Genomic DNA, 19,403 nt, shown 5'->3' with positions numbered 1-19,403 from the left:
TAGTGTGGGTAGAGATGTCTGATGGGTGAACTGGATGGACTATGAAAAGAATGGACCTAGGGGTAAGAGTAGATGTCTTTTTTCTGGAAGCAGGGTAAGAGTCTCCTCCCACCTCCACAACCACTGTCCAGCTCTTCCTCTGAGCATGCTGGGGGGTGTTTAATTTTGTGGCTTCTGTGCGATTGTTTCCATGGTTTCTGTGAGTTTCCCGGATGAGTGACTTTAATGTGCTGCCTAGTTTGGGATATTTGGTTCAAAGAGACTAAGACACAGAAAGAGCCTGTGACAAATACCATGCAGAGTGTGGCATTGCTCGCACATCAGCTCTCATCTTGCCCACCCCTTGTTCTCACATAAAATGAGGGAAAAAATGGAGAATTTAAATTTTCAAAGAAAAATCCTTCTGATTCTGTTTTCCCTGGCCCAAGGGTCTTTCTTTCATTTCTTCCCATGAACCAGAAGCCTTTCTGTCATGGGAAGAGCCCCTATAAGGCCGTTGTGTGGACCTCTCAGTATGGCCAGGGGCTATCTGTGGGATGAGAGAGTAGGTGGACCTGGGGACGGGGGTGCATTGCTTCATCACAGAGAACCACAAAGGAAGTCTCTCCAGCTCCATACAACCTGTTGTCTCCCACCTTCCATTAAATTTTAAGTATTTCTAATCACACATTTTTTCTAAGCTAGGCTAGCATCAACTTCCTCTTAAATTATTTACCAATGCCAGTAAAAGATAATGGAGAATTTGAGTAGAATGAAACGTGCTTTACTCTTCCGACTTCCCTGTGAATTAGAACAGGGTTAATCTTGACACCACGATGATACAACAAGAGATGAGAATCCTTCCTGTCTTTCCACAGAGTACGGTACAATCCATAGCCCGTCAACACCTATTAAAGATTCAGATTCTGATCGATTGCGTCGAGGTTCAGATGGGAAGTCACGTGGACGGGGCCGAAGAAACAATAACCCTTCTCCTCCTCCAGATTCTGATCTTGAGGTATGTCATTGCCAAAGCCTAAGTAAATAGCAAGTGATTTAGAAGCTAAATGCGGATTCTGTATACCTGCTATGAGTAAGGTGTCCAAATGCCCTTGTTACTGCTTTCCGTTCCATATCAACATAAATAAGCCAGTTTTTTTTTCTTTTTTCCATATTAAAGATAAAGTAGCTGTTTATTTCTGTTTTCTCTTCCACTTCATGTGGTAAAGCATTTATTTTTCCTCTTTAGTGAAACATCATAAATTATATCATTCTGCTTTGACAAAGTTCTCTTGTACTGCTCTGTGTCATTGCCGTTAAATTAAGTGTTGTACTAAATATGCTTCATAAAACTCACTTGGAAATTAAAGGCACACTGTGTGTACTGTGGGGAAGAAAACCCAGAATGTTCTAAACACAAGTGGTTATTACCTTTTGAGACATGCTTTGTTGGAGTTCAAAGCAGGAGAGATTAAATAAAACTTTACAGGATGATAGATTTCAAAATGTTGAACCCACTGATTTTAACTTTCTTTTCATTGCCCAAGTGAAACTGATGGTAGAAAACATGATTCCTTTGGCTGAAAAGATGACAGATTTCCAGCAGAACTTGAGTGTATGAATATGTGCTGGTGTGAGTGGGGCTGGGAAGAAAAATGCGGAATATGGAAGCCTTTGGTGATATCTCAAAGATCTTTTTGAAATGAGTTCCTTCAATAATTCAATTCTAAAAACCCCAAGAGTATGCCAAGAGCATGCAGGTTATGTCTACTTAAGTTATTAACTTTGAAATGTCAATAAAATCAGGCAGGAACAATATACCATCCATTTGATAACATCCCAATAGGTAATACAGGGTGAATAGATGATGTAACGTTTTATTTTTATATACAATTTTTAGGTACTTGGCTTATTAAGAATAAGCCATAAGATTAGTTATTTTAACACTTCTTAATGAACAGTGATCATTGATTGCCCCTCTGTCTTAGAAGTTATAAATAAACTCGTTTTAGCTTATTTTCCATGTCTTTAGAACTAAGACTGAGAAGTGACTACAGAAGTAGAAAGAACATCTAGTCTTATTTCTGTCCTGTATTTTTGACAAGGTAGTTTATTCTCTTATATCTTAACTGAGGTTTTATCTGAGAAAAGCTGGGACATACACTTTGGAACATTTTTGGTTCAGTTCAGTTCCGACTTTGCAACCCCATGAATCGCAGCATGCCAGGCCTCCCTGTCCATCACCAACTCCTGGAGTTCACCCAAACTCATGTCCATCAATGTTTAAAAAATAGTAAATTCAGATTTTTCATTTGTCTCCCATTTCAAGACTACCTTTCCTTGTTGAAGTTATGAATAGCAGGTTTCTCAGCCAAGGGCAAGACACACTGATCTGGTGCTTCCTTTGTAGAGGGTGTTCATCTGGGACTTGGACGAGACAATCATCGTTTTCCATTCCTTGCTCACTGGGTCCTATGCCAACAGATATGGGAGGGTGAGTACCAAGAGGCATCATTTGTTCATTTATTTAAATCTGCCTAGAATTGAATTTTTTATCCAAATGGGAATGTGGCTTAAAGTAACTTGATTTATTGAAATAAATATATATATAAGACAAAGCCATACATTAACAGAAGGAGTTCTTTTGAGGCTCTTAAGAATATAAAGATCTCAGAAAGATAAACTTTATGCAATTAAATACATTCTTATTTTAGACCCCAATGAATAAAGGTGATCAGATGCTATTCTAGGGTGAAATAGTGAAATATATAGATGATATAGAAAGATCTTCTGTGTTGTGTTTTTTTATTTGCCACATATTTTTATTCTCTTTATTCCCAGCATATTCAGGGGAACAGATAGTTCACTTTATATTGTCTTCCATGATTAACAGTGTTAGTATTTTATTTTCAAAACACTTATTATGAATGTCTTCATTAGTCCCTTTGCTGTAGAGCTAAATTTATGTGAACAGTTTGTAAAAATTTGGCCTCTGAATGACAAAGGACAAATATATCCAATTCTTAGTTGTTACAACACTTATCTTGGTGGTGTAGGTACAGAATAATTTTACAGATCACCTTCCATGAATATAATTTTAATTTCAGTGTTCTGCATTTGGGTTTCCCAAAACCTTGGAAATTCTTTTTGTTTCCTTGCTGGTTCCATAACTTTTTCTCATGTAAAAATCATGTTATTAAAAGTGTCTTAAGAGAAATTATCCTGTGAATATGATATTTTTCATTTTTTTAATCATTAAAGAAATCATATTACAAGTCTTAGATCCTTGGAGCTATTGGTTGGAAGTCTTAGGAACTGAATTCTTATGTGTTGGTGACTCCAGACATTTCTCAGCATTAACTGTTAAAATTGATAACTCATAAAATGGTCATGCTCTCATTACAGACTTTGCAGGAATTCATCCTTTCAATAAATCATATTTCAATAAATACATATTTAGTACTTGATATGTAGGCATCTGGAGGTGAAAGTAGAGAGATGCTCATTGAGCATCACAGTGCAGCCTTCCTTTCCTTAACCCTAAATATATACCTAATACCAAAAAAAGGGGAGGACTAGAAAAATGCACATTTGTAAGAGCTAGAATATTCCACCATTTGAATGTCTGTCAGAAATATCTGTAAAACACAATATCCCCCAATTTATTGTTAAACAGATTTTCTATGAGAAGAAGATAATGAACAAAACCACAGATTATTTAAAAAATAAGGCTATTTTTAGTTTTCTAAGGAACCTCCATAGTGTTCTCCATAGAGGTTGTATCAATTTACATTTCCAGCAGTGGAAGAGATTTTCCCTTCTCTCCACACCCTCTTCAGCATTTATAGTTTGTAGATATTTTTGATGACGACCATTCTGACCAGTATGAGGTGATACCTCATTGTAATTTTGATGTGCATTTCTTTAATAATTAGTGATGTTGACCATCTTTTCATGTGCCTCTTTGCTATCTGTTTGCCTTCTTTGGAGAAATGTCTATTTAGATCTTCCCATTTTTTGATTGGCTTGTTTGTTGTTTTAATATTTAGTTGCATGAGATGTTTGTATATTTTGGAGATTCATCCTTTTTCAGTTGCTTCATTTGCAAGTTTTTTCTCCCATTCTGAGGGCTGTCTTTTTATTTTGTTTATGGTTTACTTTGCTGTGCAGAAGTCATAGAGTCAATCATTCAAAATAAGTCTTTACTTTGTGGCTAGTACATATTAAGGATTTTGTAAATATTAGTTGTGTTATTTTTATTTATTATTTCTTTGATCAATATTATTACTATCCCTATTTCTACAAAAACTGATCCTTTAAAAGCCTATAATATCAAAGTATAGTAAGTAGGAAGAGTCTTGAAGATCATCTTAACTGAACCATTTTAATGTCCCTACAACTAACTCCTGGAGGAAGAGAGCTGGCCCCTGGAGCTCACAGAAAAGTGTTGAAAAGGAAACACTTAGGAAATCAACATTTGAAAACCATCCGGAAAGTCTCAAGTCTTTAAAAGCTTTGTCACTAGAGGCCAGATTGATTGAGGAGAGTTGTCTTGATCTGTGTGCTCTGAGCCATTGAAAGGGGCCTGCTTAGAGGTGGTGAATATCCCCTGACCTCCTGGCCTTGTGTCATTCTCTGACCATAAATTACTGGTTTACGCATGGAATTCATACCTAACGTGGAAACCAATGGCAGCTTAGAATTTTTCACTTGGATTCTTGACATCTAAGCCAAATGTTATAAATATCATGAATTTTGTTTTTACCAGTGTCAACTATTAGTATTTTAAGACTTCAACCCATAGTAGTTTGTTTAGTTTTTTCATACTAGGGTATGTGATTAAAATTTTTATCTTCTATAATTTCCCAAAGCTAGATGTATGTATTCTTTCAAATACAGATGATTTGGGATATTTAAATGTAAGGTTATCCTTTATGAGTTGATGGGTGTTGAAGAGAGAGTAACTTCAGAAAGTCGGGTTGGAGAACGTCTACCTGAGCATGATCCCTTGAGCTTTAGGTCAGAATGACCTAAAGAGTCCAGTGGATAATGTGCCCATCAGGAGAAAGAGTGTTATAAGCAGAGGAAATAGCAAGCACAGAGGCAGGAAAGGGTTTGATGTTTGAGAGACAAAGAGGACAATGTTGCCAAGCTTAGTGAAAGAGACGCAGAGTCAAGAGAGATAGGTGCTGGGATGAGGGCAGGTATGAAGCACCTCCCAACCATAGTCAACAGAACTGATCTCATTTCATGCGCTGTAAGAAGTCACTGTCTTCAAGGGGAGATATGAGATCTGATATAGTCTTTTAGATTCCTTTGGCTGTGTGTGGAGAATTAGTGGTAGGGAGAGAGAGGATGAGGAACAGAGAGGAGGTTTCAGGGTGATCAGATGCACTGGCAGTGCAGATGGAGAAATGATTGGATTATGGATTCTATTGCAGATAAAGAATTAGGATTTAACTGGACTCTGCTAGTGGGCTCTTGCCTGGAGGATCCCATGGACAGAAGAGCCTGGTAGGCTACAGTCCATGGGGTTGCTAAGAGTCAGACACGACAGAGTGACTTCACTTCCACTTTTCACTTTCATGCATTGGAGAAAGAAATGGCAACCCACTCCAGTATTCTTGCCTGGAGAATCCCAGGGACAGAGGAGCCTGTTGGGCTGCCGTCTATGGGGTCTCACAGAGTCGGACATGACTGACGTGACTTAGCAGCAGCAGCAGCAGCAGTGGGCAATAGGCAATAGGAGATCAGATCGTTCCCAGGGTTTTGTCCTGAGCAACTGGAAGAATTTTCATAAATTTGTTGAGATGGGGAAGAGCTAATTTGGAGGGAAAATGGAAAATTCAGTGTTGCTCAAGTTTGAAATGCCCATGAAACATCTGCTCAGACCAGGCAAGGTGACACTTGGAAGGGGACCATAGGAGATGGTGGAGAGTGGTCGGGGCAGATGTCACATTTAGAAGTAACAGTGCACAGCTCAGGATGAGAAGGTCCTCAGACACATTTAGCTCAATTTCTTCCCAAACACCTTCTTTGAGCTTGGCACTGTCAGTCACCCTATCCTCTGATTGGTGGGACATGCCCCTTTCCTGACTTTTGAGGACTCCTTGCTGAGGATGTTGACTTGTAGCCTAAATCATGCAAGAAAGCTTGCTGTATCATCTCTTTATTGGAGAACTTTAGAATCTGGCAGAATTGCTCTAAGATCTGATACTTGTGTATTATAAGAATGTGTGGTTCAGCAAGGATGCTTCCAAACAGTAATAATAACCAAGCTGTTCAGGATTTCAGTTTAGTTCAGTTCAGTCTCTCAGTCATGTCCGACTCTTTGCGACCCCATGGGCTGCAGCACGCCAGGCTTCCCTGTCCATCACCAACTCCCGGAGCTTACTCAAACTCATATCCATCAAGTCAGTTATTCCATCCAACCATCTCATTCTCTGTCATCCCTTTCTCTTCCTGCCTTCAATTTTTCCCAGCATCAGGGTCTGTTCCAATGAGTTAGTTCTTCGCATCAGGTGGCAGGGAAGTACTGGAGTTTCAGCTTCAGCATCAGTCCTTCCTATGAATATTCAGGACTGATTTTCTTTAGGATTGACTGGTTTGATCTCCTTGCAGTCCGAGGGACTCTCAAGAGTCTTCTCCAACACCACATTTTTGGGGGCTCCAAAAATCACTGCATATGGTGACTGCAGCCTTGAAATTAAGACTCTTCTTGCTCCTTGGAAGAAAAGCTATGACCAACCTAGACAGCATATTAAAAAGCAGAGACATTACTTTGCCAACAAAGGTCCATCTAGTCAAAGCTATGGTTTTTCCAGTAGTCATGTATGAATGTGAGAGTTGCACTATAAAGAAAGCTGAGCGCCAAAGAACTGATGCTTTTGATCATTACTTGGATCCCTCTTTTCTACCCGTGATGCAGGAGAGAAGTCTCAGGACAGTTCAGGGGCTAGCCACCTCTCTTAGAGCACAGGTTCAGGGATGTTACTGGGCTTTGTCAAGGGGGCATGTGGCTGGGCCTTACTCTGCAAGCATATAAAGCAGTGAATGCCTGACAGTGTGATTGCTGTTCAGTTTCTATGGGAACCAGATACTTGAGAAGTAGCTTAGTCACAGTAGCTTAGGCTGCTCGATGAGTAGGCCATTCAGTAAAGGGATACAGGATCTGATTGATATAATGCAAAATTAGGGCATGTTACAGCAATATGTACCAAAAAAAGTTTGAGAATGTCTCACCTTCCATGTAATCCAAGCTGTGGGAAGCAGGCCTGCTGGGTGTTATAAGGAAGTGCTGTTTTATAACAAAGGTGATGGGAACAAAAAGAAAGTACTAGGTACAGTTCAAGTTTTAGGGAAGAGAAAAGAAACAGCATATTAAAAGGAAAATGAAGTCTATGGATGTTAATGTAAATTAGGTTGTTGTTCCTAATATGTCCTAGCATCTTTTAAAGTTGCTTTCAAACCGAATCCAAATTCCCCAATTTTACTAAAGTAAAAGAATCTTTTTTTTTTTTTTCATTGAATGGTCTCTTTAAAGTAGACAAGGTAATAATATAGTTGTTGACATCAAAGCACAGACCCCAGATTTATATTTAAAGTAAGCATTGTACTGATGTCCCAAGCATGAGTCCCTTTTTGGGGGAGGACTTCTCATGATACCCAGTATCTTGATTGTTTTAATACTTTCTCTTTATTGTTGCTTTAACACCTGTGTCTTATACAGATTTGGGCTAGACTAAGTTTTCAGAGTCTTGAGCCTTGCTCCTCATTTTACACAAAAACCTAAATGTGAACACTTAAGACAGCATGAAGCTTAGCATTTTAATTGTTGTTGTTGTTCTGCTGTTATGTCATTTTTGATTCCCTGTGAGTGCATAACTGTAGCATGTCAGGCTTCTATGTCCTTCACCATCTCCCAGAATTTGCTCAAACTAATGTCTATTGAGTCAGTGATGCCATCCAACCATCTCATCCTCTGTCTTCCCCTTCTCCTCCTGCCGTCAATCTTTCCCAGCAGTAGGGTCTTTTCCAGTGAGTCAGCTCTTCACATCAGGTGGCTCACCTTCAGCACCAGTCCTTCCAATGAATATTCAGGATTGATTTCCTTTAGGATTGACTGGTTTGCTCTCCTTGCTGTCCAAGGGACTCTCAAGAGTCTTCTCCAGCACCACAGCTTGAAAGCATCAATTGTAGGCCCTACTTATTAAGAATCTCCCTTGTGCCCAGGACTCATTTAACTCTAGTGCTCTGAAACTGCTGTTGCCAAACCCATTTACAGATGAGGAAACTGAAATTTAAAAGAGGTTAGAGATCAAATGTGAAAAACAGTACCATACATATTAGGTACATAAGATACATATTAGCTGCATTTTAATGTAGCTGAACCTTGACTGTCAAAAAAAAACAAAACAAAACAAAACACAGCAACAGAAAACCCTTGAATCTGACATAGTGGCCAGTAGGTAATATATGATACTGTCTTTAAATTTTTGAAGTACCAATATGTGATAGGCCTTATGATGTAATAGAAGAAGCATCAGATTTGAATTCAAATAGAGCTGTACTCAGATTCAAGCTCTGATTTTCAGTTCACTGACCTTGGCCAAACTGTTTATCCATGCTGAGCCTGGTTTCCATATTCATAAATCTGACTGCTTGTAATCGCTTTAAGAATTCACTTGCATCAATGATATCTCAGTAAAGCTAGAAGGTATTAAAAAAAAAAAAAGATTTAGCTGTGTCATGAATTTGAAGGGTCCAACACCATGTCTTACTAATAGCAATAACCTAATAATAAAGACAGCATATATCACTGATTGATCTTGTATCTGCTGCCTAAGCTTTGTTTTCTAATGTGCCAGGCTTATAGGATGGTCCCAGTTGTCACAATAAGTTTAGATCAACTAAACCTCCCTAGTGAGTGTATTACTGTGATCATTCAGCACATTGAGGGAAGAAAAACTTGACGGCAGTTTACCCCATTTCATCAGAACATTCCAGGTAGCCAGTAAAGACTGCTGCTTTTTAGAGTGCTGTGTCTGTTTCAGGGCATGACAGTAAACTCCAGACCCTAACGAGGGATGACCACCTTCCATGATGGCTGTAGATGCTGGATTCTCAGCATAGTATCAAAGCAGCTAGACATCTAGTGTCTTCCTTGGACTACAGAGGATTTAGTTATACTTAAACAGAACGATCTCTCTTTTGGAACCTCCGGACCAGAGGTTCACAAACTTTTCTGGTAAAGGGTAATAAGATAATAAAAATGTCTTGGGCCGTATGCTATCATGACTACTCAGCTCTGCCCTAGTAGTGAGCCACAGACAATATGTAAATGAATACATATCACCAAATGTTATATTAATAGTTCTCAAGTTTGAATTTCATGCAGTTTTTCCATGTCATGAAATATGTGCCTTCCTTTGGATTTCAGAAATTTAGACCAGGGATTGACAAATCGTATCTCAAAGCCAAATCTGATTCATTACCTGTTTTTGTATCGTTTCCAAGCTAAGAATGCTGCTTGAATTTTTGAAGGCTTATTAGTTAGTTAGTGTTAGTTGCTCAGTTGTGTCCGACTCTTTGCAACCTCATGGACTATAGCCCGCCAGGCTCCTCTGTCCATGGAATTCTCCAGGCAAGTATAGTGGAGTGGGTTGCCATTCCCGTCTCTGGGGGATCCTCTCGACCCAGGGGTCAAACCTGAGTCTTTTGCTTTGCAGGCAGATTCTTTACTGCATGAGCCACCAGGGAACCCCTATAAAGGGTTTATATTCATTTATTTATTTTAAAATAAAAGAATCTTCTCAGAGACTGTATATGGCCCGCAAAGTCTAAAGTATTTTTTGTCTGTCCTTTTAGAGAAAATGTTTGCCTGCCCTTGTTCTAGATCGTGTTCTGAATTTTGTGTTGATTAATTTTACTCCTGCCTTCAGGACACTGGGACAAAGTCAATGACGGTCACAGTGTGGCTGACTAGACAGTAAACTCAGTGCAGGCATCGTTTGTCTGCATCTGGGGGCCCAATGAAGCACAAGCCAGCACATGAATTTGTCAGGGTGGGCAAATTGGCAGTGACAAATAGGCCCCAAATCTCATGCTCAAACACAACAGAAACATCTCTGTCCTGTTGAATGGTCTTGAGTGGATTAGCTAGGTTGTATGGTCTAGGCAGCCTTTGGCAGTGCAGGTATGATTGTGCCATCTCACTGGATAGCTTCTGAGGCTTCTGGGACCTTGTCATCAGCTTTCTAGCCCACAGGGGGGGAAAGCAAGGGAAGCGTGAATGGCACACTTTAAGGACTAGCCTTAGAAGGAAGGGTACACACCTCTGCTTTCTTGGCTTAGTGCAAGGGAGACCAGGAGATGTAACCTAGCTGTGTGGCCAGGAAAACACAGAAAGTGGGTTTTGGTGGATGGGTGGCAGTGACAGCCACAGTTCTCTGCTGAGAAATATTTGACAAATGAGTAAAGCCCAGAAGTTTCAAACCCTTGTGGTGGCTCTGGTCATCCCAGCAGAGCAGTGCCCTAGGGCTGTGTGCCAAATGCGCCAAGTGGCCACTTAGTTCCAAAGGATCGTTCCCTGATTTTATTCTCTACTTTGTGTATCAGTGCCATGTTAGATCAAAATGATGAAATAAATTAGGGTTGTCAATATAATTTCAGAATACTGTGAAATGACCTGGAATCTAAACTCTCAAAATGAACTAGCACAGTATTTTTGGCTGTTAATGGGATTTCCAGCAAAAAGAGCCTCCTTCATCCCTTTCCTTTGCCCTTATTCTGACAGTGGTTCTCTTTCCCTTAACTGTCGGCCTCTTCCTCCTTACTGGCAGTAACATACTGAAATGTATGGCCCTGCTACCTTTTGAATAAAGCTCTATTTCTCATGCCCATACATGTAAAAGGAAATGCAGTGAACAAACATGAATCATCACAGTTTTCCAGCCACCACACTGGTCTGCCATCACCAGCTTTGGACCTCCCTTGCTTTAAGACCTTTGGAATAGCCCATTGAAAATAATCCAGTCTCACTTGTTCTGTCTTAATCTTCCCAATGTAAAATGGGAGCAATCACAGGGCTTTTGGGAAAACAGTATAAAGCACCTAGAAAAATACTCATAGGCACTTTCTAAATATGAGCTATTATTACTTACCTTGAGGAGTTCAGAAGAGGGAGTGGGAAATAGTGAATACTTTATTGTTCCAGGTAGCAGACAGGAAGAGGTGGTAGCTGAGCATAACTGTTTAGGGAAATGAGTGACAAAGTGGCTGGATATCTATTAAGGATATATAGAAGATCGTATTTGCAGAAGATGAGTAGCAGAAAATGTTCTGAAATGGTAATAAAAATACTGCCCCTTTGTTCAGCTTTTACAACTTACACTGCCATCTCAGTTATTAAACATCCAGTTAGTTCCTTCTTTTTTTCTAATGAAGAAACTGTGTCTCAGAAAATTAAATGATTGCCCCAAAGAAGCTCATCTGTTAACTGACAACATCAGGAATTTCATCTATCTTCTGATGGGCTCATTGCCTGCGGAAAGGGGATGCACCCAGTAAAAAATTTGGAAAAGTAATCTCACTTCCTCTGCATCTGCCCCTTCAAGGTTAAGACACTAAAACTGATGCTTAAGAATGTGTCCATGATCTTGTGGCCAGTACCGCGTTTGGCTGATAAAATCCCTCATGCCTACATATTTAGAAAAAGCTTGGAAACAGAAACTTTTAAACATTTAGGTTTTGTGCTATAGGCACGGGGATGCCATGAACAGTATTGAAACAGTAGAGTGACATGATGACGTGAAGAAGTGAAGTGAAATCACTCAGCTGTGTCCGAATCTTTGTGACCCCATGGACGGTAGCCTACCAGGCTCCAGGTCCATGGGATTTTCCAGGCAAGAATACTGGAGTGGGCTGCCATTTCCTTCTCCAGGGGATCTTCCCAACCCAGGGATCGAACCTGGGTCTCCTGCATTGCAGATAGACGCTTTACCGTCTGAGCCATGATGGGCGTGTACAACTTAGAAGATTGATCTGATAGCAGAGAAGATTATTGCAGTCCTCCTGTTAGGAAATAATCAAAGTCTGAGAGAATGGCTGTAACACTAGGAAGGAGAGAGAGATAGGAGAGGTTACAAATGAAATCTAGATAGGTCTTTTGATTGGATTTAGCTGTGTAGGCTTTTTGCCAGCACTGCGTGGGCCCTGACTTGGCTAGATCTGTCCTGGCTTTATTCTCCTCCTTCCCTCTTTGTACCACATCTTGGCAGCTCTCTCATGTTTGGGATTCATTGGGTTTTTTTCCACAATCACAGTTAATCTTTGGAATGGTGAAGTTCTTACTCTTATTCTCTACTTGGGTATTATTTTCATGGTGTTGCAAGAGTCTCTTAAATAAGGAGAAAATTAGAGCAATTCAGTGTCACATATCTAATCAATAATAATAACCTGATTAGCCCCACCATAAGTTGTGGGGTTGTTTTTTTTTTTTTTTACTTTTTTAAGTCATTCATCCAATAATTCAGCTATGAATTATTTCTCATGTGTGTACTTTCTTTCCTGGTAATCCAGATTATTTCTTAATTGGCATCAGAACTACACCCAGCTCCTAAAACTTGACATGATAGGGCTGTATAAAATTGCAAAAGTTAATATTCCTTTGATGGTATTGATAACTTTAGACAGATTAGAGAAAAAATGGAATCTTTGGGTCTCATAGTCTGTACAGATTATTTACATAACACTTTTAGAAGTATTTTTTTTAAAAGAAATAACATTTTAGCATTTTTTTTTCTTCTCTCCAGTAAGGGAGTTAATTTTCTCATCTTATCTTTAATCCTTCCCTTGTGAGCAACCAGCATGGGGCCTTGAAAATAAGCCACCCCTGGACTCAAAGTGCCTGTCTATTCCTGTTTTTCAGCTTCTTTTTCTCCAAAACAAAGGATCCTGAATGAAGAGAATGTATTTTCAATGGCAAGCAGGCCCTGTTCCATGGCTGTAATACTAGCATTTGAAAATAAGGAGTTGCTTAACATGTCCAGAATGGCTTTTTTTTCTTTCCTTGGATTGAGACTGGCCAATATTGTTGTTGCTTTGAGTAGACTTTACAAGATTTTCACATTGACCAGCAAATCCTCATAAACCTGCTCACAACCTTCCCATCACACCTCACTGTGCCACATCAGTCCCGATAATTATTCACCACCAGAGGCTTAACTGCCCACACAGGGTCAGGGCAAATAGAATTTTTAAGAACCTTACCTTTTAGTCTACAAATTTAAAATATAAGTACCATATCCCAAGGTACTAGTCAGACTTTCTGAAATAGTTGAACCTTTCAGCCTAAGATAAATTCTATAAATAGCATTGTAAAAACATGACAGATTCTACTTTTTGATCCAAAATAGAATAGCAATTGCCAGGAGTCTGTATAGATCTGATCACATAGATGTCATGGGGTACCTATTCAATAGGAGAGATGCAAAAGAAATTTATCATGTATTTAAAATGTACTTGGAAATTGGAAATAGTAATAGGTAAAAATTTAAAAGCAAAACTAATTTTTTAGCTTTCAGTGAAATAAACCCCTGGCATCATTGGTGCTTTGTAGAACCCAATTCCTAGCTTGGAATGCTTAAAATAGAACAATAACTTAGGTATTAAAATATTTCTTAAAAGTCTCAAAGAATTTAAATTGGAAAACTGTATATTGCCTATACTTTTGCCTGATTTATTTCACTGTTGTTGTTTTTTGCTTTTAAGTTTAGAAAAAATATGGTTAAAGAAAAAGAATGAAAGGGCAAAATGTGCAAAGGTATGGATATAGGAACTGGAATTATATTAACAATACAAACAGTTATTTCTTTTAATACACTGTCCAGATATCTAGTCTAGTGGTGGTAGTATTGCAGGAAGGGGGGCCCTTTCCAGGGCCTGAAACTGAACTCTTATCTAACACTCGGAAATGAATTGTACAAGGAGACACATGTGCTGACAAAGCAAGAGATTTTATTGGGAAAGCGCACCGGGGTGGAGAGCAGTAGGGTAAGGGGACCCAGTACAACAGCTCTGCCACATGGCTTATAGCCTCGGGTTTTATGGTGATGGGATTAGTTTCCGAGTTGTCTTTAGCCAATCATTCTGACTCAGAGTCCTTCCTGGTGGTGCCTTGTTCAGCCAAGATGAATTCCAGAGAGAAGGATTCTGGGAGGTCGTCGGATGTGTGGTGTCTCATTTTGACCTTTCCCAAATTCTTCAGGTTGGTGGAGGCTTATTAGTTCTGTGTTCCTTAACAGGACCTCTGTCCTAAAACAACTCATACAACTGCTTACTATGGTGCCTGGCCAGGGTGGGCGGTGTCAATCAGTGTGCTTCCCCTAACAGTAGCTCAAGCGGTAAAGAATTTGCCTGCCAATTCGGAGACACAGGTTTGATCCCTGAGTCAGGAAGATCCCTGGTAGAGGAAATGGCAACCCACTCCAGTGTTTTTGCCTGAAAATCCCATGGACAGAGGAGCCTGGTGGGCTACAGTCCATGGGGTCACAAAGAATCGACTGAGCACACAATAATATATATTTAGAATGAATTATATATGGTATATATAAGCAATAAAGAGAGAAACTCTTATTAACATTTGTGCCATTTTTAATTGTTTTTGCGGTAAAACTTAGGGGACTTCAGTTCAGTCACTCAGTCCTGTCTGACTCTACGACCCCATGGACTTCAGCACACTAGGCCTTCCTGTCCATCACCAACTCCCGGAGCTTACTCAAACTGATGTCCATTGAGTCGGTGATGCCATCCAACCATCTCATCCTCCATCATCCCCTTCTCCTCCTGCCTTCATTCTTTCGCAGCATCAGGGTGTTTTCCAATGAGTCAGTTCTTTGCATCAGGTGGCCAAAGTATTGGAGTTTCAGCTTTAGCATCAGTCCTTCCAATGAATATTCAGGACTGATTTCCTTTAGAATGGACTGGTTGGATCTCCTTGCAGTCCAAGGGACTCTCAAGAGTCTCCTCCAACACCACAGTTCAAAAGCATTGATTCTTCAGACAAGACCTTCTAGAATTAACACCCCAAAAAGATGTCCTTTTCATTATAGGGGACTGGATTGAAAAAGTAGGAAGTCAAGAAATACCTGGAGTAACAGGCAAATTTGGCCTTGGAGTACAAAATGAAGTAGGGCAAAAGCTAATAGAGTTTTGCCAAGAGAATGCACTGGTCATAGCAAACACCCTCTTCCAACAACACAAGAGAACACTCTACACATGGACATCACCAGATGGTCAATACTGAAACCAGATTGATTATATTCTTTGCAGCCAAAGATAGAGAAGCTCTATACAGTCAGCAAAAACAAGACCAGGAGCTGACTGTGGCTCAGATCATGAACTCCTTATTGCCAAATTCAGACTTAAATTGAAGAAAGTAGGGAAAACCACTAAACCATTCAGGTATGACCTAAATCAAATCCCTTATGATTATACAGTGGAAGTGAGAAATTGGAGCATTAAACCAAAACTAAAAACCTTGGAATATATCTTTCAAAATAGTTACATAAAAGGAAGGGATATTTTTATGGCTAGATGAATGGTTAGCTTTAAGTTTTCTAGAGGAAGGACAAAGTATTTTATCTTTATACTCAAAAACATTCTGAATCCTGTTCTAAAAACCCAAGAAAAGATACATAAGTGTTCCTTAAACTATTTTGAGGCTCAAAGGACCAGGAATACTCTGAGCCTAAAACAGAATTTTAAGAAAGTAAATGAAAATGAATTAAGAAAAGCATTTTTGAATCAGTCTCAGTTTGGGGAGAGGGGTGGCAGGGACGGTGGGTAGGTGCAGGGGGCAGTCATCTTTGCCATTAAAAATAGATTAAATTGCCATTAAAGCCATGAAATGAGAAGTATGAGTGCATGCTGCTGCTACTGCTGCTAGTCATGTCCGACTCTGTGCGGCCCCATAGACGGCAGCGCACCAGGCTCCCCAGTCCCTGGGATTTTCCAGGCAAGAACACTGGAGTGGGTTGCCATTTGATACCACCCTTCAAAGCAATTTCACAGATAGGTAAGATCAAATATGTTCAAATACTGGAATTAGCAATGCAGATGTAACTATGATATTTCTCAACATAAATGGCCAACAAAATAATCTGAGCAGCATTGAACTTCAGCTTGATCACCAAAATAAAACAAAAGTCATGTCAGAAAGTACCCTCTCCTGCTCTTTCCCCCAGGTCTGGATTCCATGCTAATGCCGTGTGGTCTCCATGTTAGGACTAACCAAAATTTAAGAGCCCATCTGAAGAAGTTATCAAAACAGAAGTAGCAGATGATACCCAGTACCTTAACCTTCTGGCCTATAGTAGTTTTGTTGTGGGTAATGATCACTGAAAGCATCCATGAAGTATTTCAGAAAATTGTGCCACCAAATGTCACCATTCTCTAGTTGCACATTCAAAACCATTCATATTATATGGGCTCTAGTACCCAAGATGTGCACTTGGCCATGCACCCCTCTTCTGCCCAAGTCACCATTTGTCTCCTGGCTTGATACCAATGAGTCATTTAAAATATCCCTCTTTAGAAAACAGACTTATGATTGCCAGGGGGAACAGATAGTTAGGGAGTTTAGGATGGACAGGTACACACTGCTGTATTTAAAATGGATAACCAACAAGGATCTACTGTAGAGCACAGGGAACTCTGCTCAGTGTATGTCGCAGCCTGGACGAGATGGGGGTTTGGGGGAGAATGGATACATGTATGGCTGAGTCCCTTCACTGTTCACCTGAAACTATCACAACGTTGTTAATCGGCTATACCCCAATACAAACTAAAAAGTTCAAAAAGTGCAGTCCATCCTTAATAATTTCTTGAATACAACATAGTAGTGTAATGGGTGCCTAGCCAGAATTCCTGGCTTCAGGGAGCTTTTAGATTAATAAAGCAGATAGTCAGTAGGAAATGAATGACTCTTCAGTAGCAGTCCTTCCTGGCCTGATCTAAACCAACACCACTAAACCCACAAGGAGGGAAACCAAAGAATGTCCAAAGGATATAACAATAGCATATATCCAAAGGAATAACAATCTTAGGAAGGAAACAGGTATTTCTGTATTACTCATGACAATGTTCTCTGGTAACTACAATCACTTAACTAGTAAGAAAAAGCCAATAATAGGATGTTAAATAATAACACTAGTATCATGGGCCAGAATAAAAGCATCAGGAGCTACACAACCAAAAACTAAGCGCCAGAGGCCCTAAGTGAGATGCTTCTAGGGTCCCTGCTGTTCTTAAATTACACTGGGAATTCTCCTTTGCAGCTGATCAGTGTTGCAGTGTGACCACGCTGCTCCTATGGCTTCAGTATAAATGTATTAAATAGAAGTTTCTCTGGCTTCCTGGAAAAGGCCCATTCCCTTTGATAAAAATTAGTAGCATTGATACAGACAAAGCAGTGTCAGACACACATCCTGTGTATATTCCAAATCTCTCAGATGAACAAGCATGTCCGAGCATCGTCTTTTCAATAAAAGAGGATATGCTGAGGAACTTTGCAAGGCTTTTGGAACTTTGACTTAAAAAAAAAAAAAAACTTGTCATTTTAAAAGTATGATTTGAGTGTGCTTTACATTTTCAAAATGTTTTTTAATCTATAGTTTTACCACCGGAAGACAACCAATCTTGTCTCAGTGCATATTTTTGCCTATTTAAAAAAAATTTAGTATAAACAATTCTAAATCTACAAAAGTAAATGAAATAGTATTGATATAATGAAACCCAGTGTAACCTCTGCCAACTTTCAGTTCAGTTCAGTTCAGTCTCTCAGTCGTGTCCAACTCTTCGCGACCCCATGAATCGCAGCACGTCAGGCCTCCCTGTCCATCACTAACTCCCGGAGTTCACTCAGACTCACATCCATCGAGTCAGTGATGCCATCTTAACAATGACCAAATCCTAGTTAATCTTGTTGCATCTGTGTCCTTACCACATCCCTCCCTGCCTAGCTCTATTGGAGGATTATTTTTCAAATAAAGATTGTATTAGTTACTTTGTATGTATTTCATTTAAGACTCCATTAAAGAATTTTTAGAATAGAAATGGTAGCTAGCACTCAGGACTTTAGCTGTCTAGCAAAATTAGTAATTTCTTAATATTAAATGTCTAATCAACAGTTACAGTTCTCCAGTTCTATTTTGATTTTAAATCGTAGTAAAATAAACACCTAGGATAAACTACCTTCTTAACAGTTCATAAGCATACAGTTCAGTAGTATTAAATACATCCACATTATTGTACAACCGATATCCAGAATTCTTTTGATCTTGTAAAACTGAAAGTCTGTATGGTTAAATAACTCCCCATTTTCCCCTCCCTCCAGTACCTGGCAACCACCATTTTGCTTTATGTCTCTATAATTTTGATTACTCTTTATTTTTATTGAACTATAGTTGATTTACAATACTGTGTTAGCTTCAGACGCACAGTTATATGTGTGTGTACATAGATATTTTTCAGATTCTTTTCTATTGTAGATTATTATAAGATACTGAATGTAATTCCCTGTGCTAAACAGTAAATACTTATTATTTATTTTATATATAATGATATATATCTGTTAATCCCATACTCCTACTAATTTTATCCTCCCCTTCCTCTTTGGTAACTGTAAGTTTGTTTTCTATGTATGTGAGTCTGTTTATTTCTGTTGTGTAAATAAGTTGATTTGTTTCATTTTTTTAGGTTCTATATGTAAGCAATATCATACATTTGTCTTTGTCTCACTTACTGCACTTAGTATGGTTATCTGATTTTGACTCTCCTGAATACCTCATATGAGTAAAATCATATATAGTACTTGTCTTTTTGTAAGTGGCTTACTTCACTTAGAATAATGTCTTTGAGGTTTATTCATGTTTTATGCATGTGTCAGAACTCCTTTCCTTTTTGAAACTGAAGAGGAACTAAAGAGCCTCTTGATGAAGGTTGAAATAGGAGAGTGAAAAAGCTGGCTTAAAACTCAACATTCAAGAAACGAAGATCATGGCATCCGGTCTCATCACTTCATGGCAAATAGATGGGGAAACGATGGAAACTGTGACAGATTTTATTTTTGTGGGCTTCAAATTCACTGCAGATGGTGACTACAGCCATGAAATTAAAAGACGCTTGCTCGTTGGAAGAAAAGCTATGACAAACCTAGACAGCATACTAAGAAGCAGAGACATTACTTTGCTGACAAAGGTCTGTATAATCAAAGCTATGGTTTTTCCAGTAGTCATGTAGGGATGTGAGAGTTGGACCATAAAGAATGCTGAACTCCTAAAAATTGATGCTTTCGAACTGTGGTGCTAGAGAAGACTCTTGAGAGTCCCTCGGACTGCAGGGAGATCCAGCCAGTCAATCCTAAA

The 19,403-nt window shown here is 39.3% G+C and overlaps 1 protein-coding gene across 2 annotated transcripts in view; it reads left to right on the top strand.

Annotated features, from left to right (window-relative positions):
• EYA1 (EYA transcriptional coactivator and phosphatase 1) overlaps window positions 1-19,403 on the top strand; it is a 186,067-nt gene that overhangs the window by 98,823 nt on the left and 67,841 nt on the right. For both annotated transcript variants that reach the window (XM_040261367.1, XM_040261368.1), the window contains 2 exons: window positions 858-997; window positions 2,390-2,473. In XM_040261367.1, the coding sequence (XP_040117301.1) occupies window positions 858-997; window positions 2,390-2,473 (224 nt within the window). The remainder of the gene's footprint in view (window positions 1-857; window positions 998-2,389; window positions 2,474-19,403) is intronic.

Source organism: Oryx dammah, unplaced genomic scaffold (genome assembly GCF_014754425.2).
Source record: "Oryx dammah isolate SB20612 unplaced genomic scaffold, SCBI_Odam_1.1 HiC_scaffold_19, whole genome shotgun sequence".
In the NCBI taxonomy this organism is placed as follows: domain Eukaryota; kingdom Metazoa; phylum Chordata; class Mammalia; order Artiodactyla; family Bovidae; genus Oryx; species Oryx dammah.
Note: the sequence above shows the minus strand (reverse complement) of the source record. Positions and strands in the feature narration are given on the sequence as shown.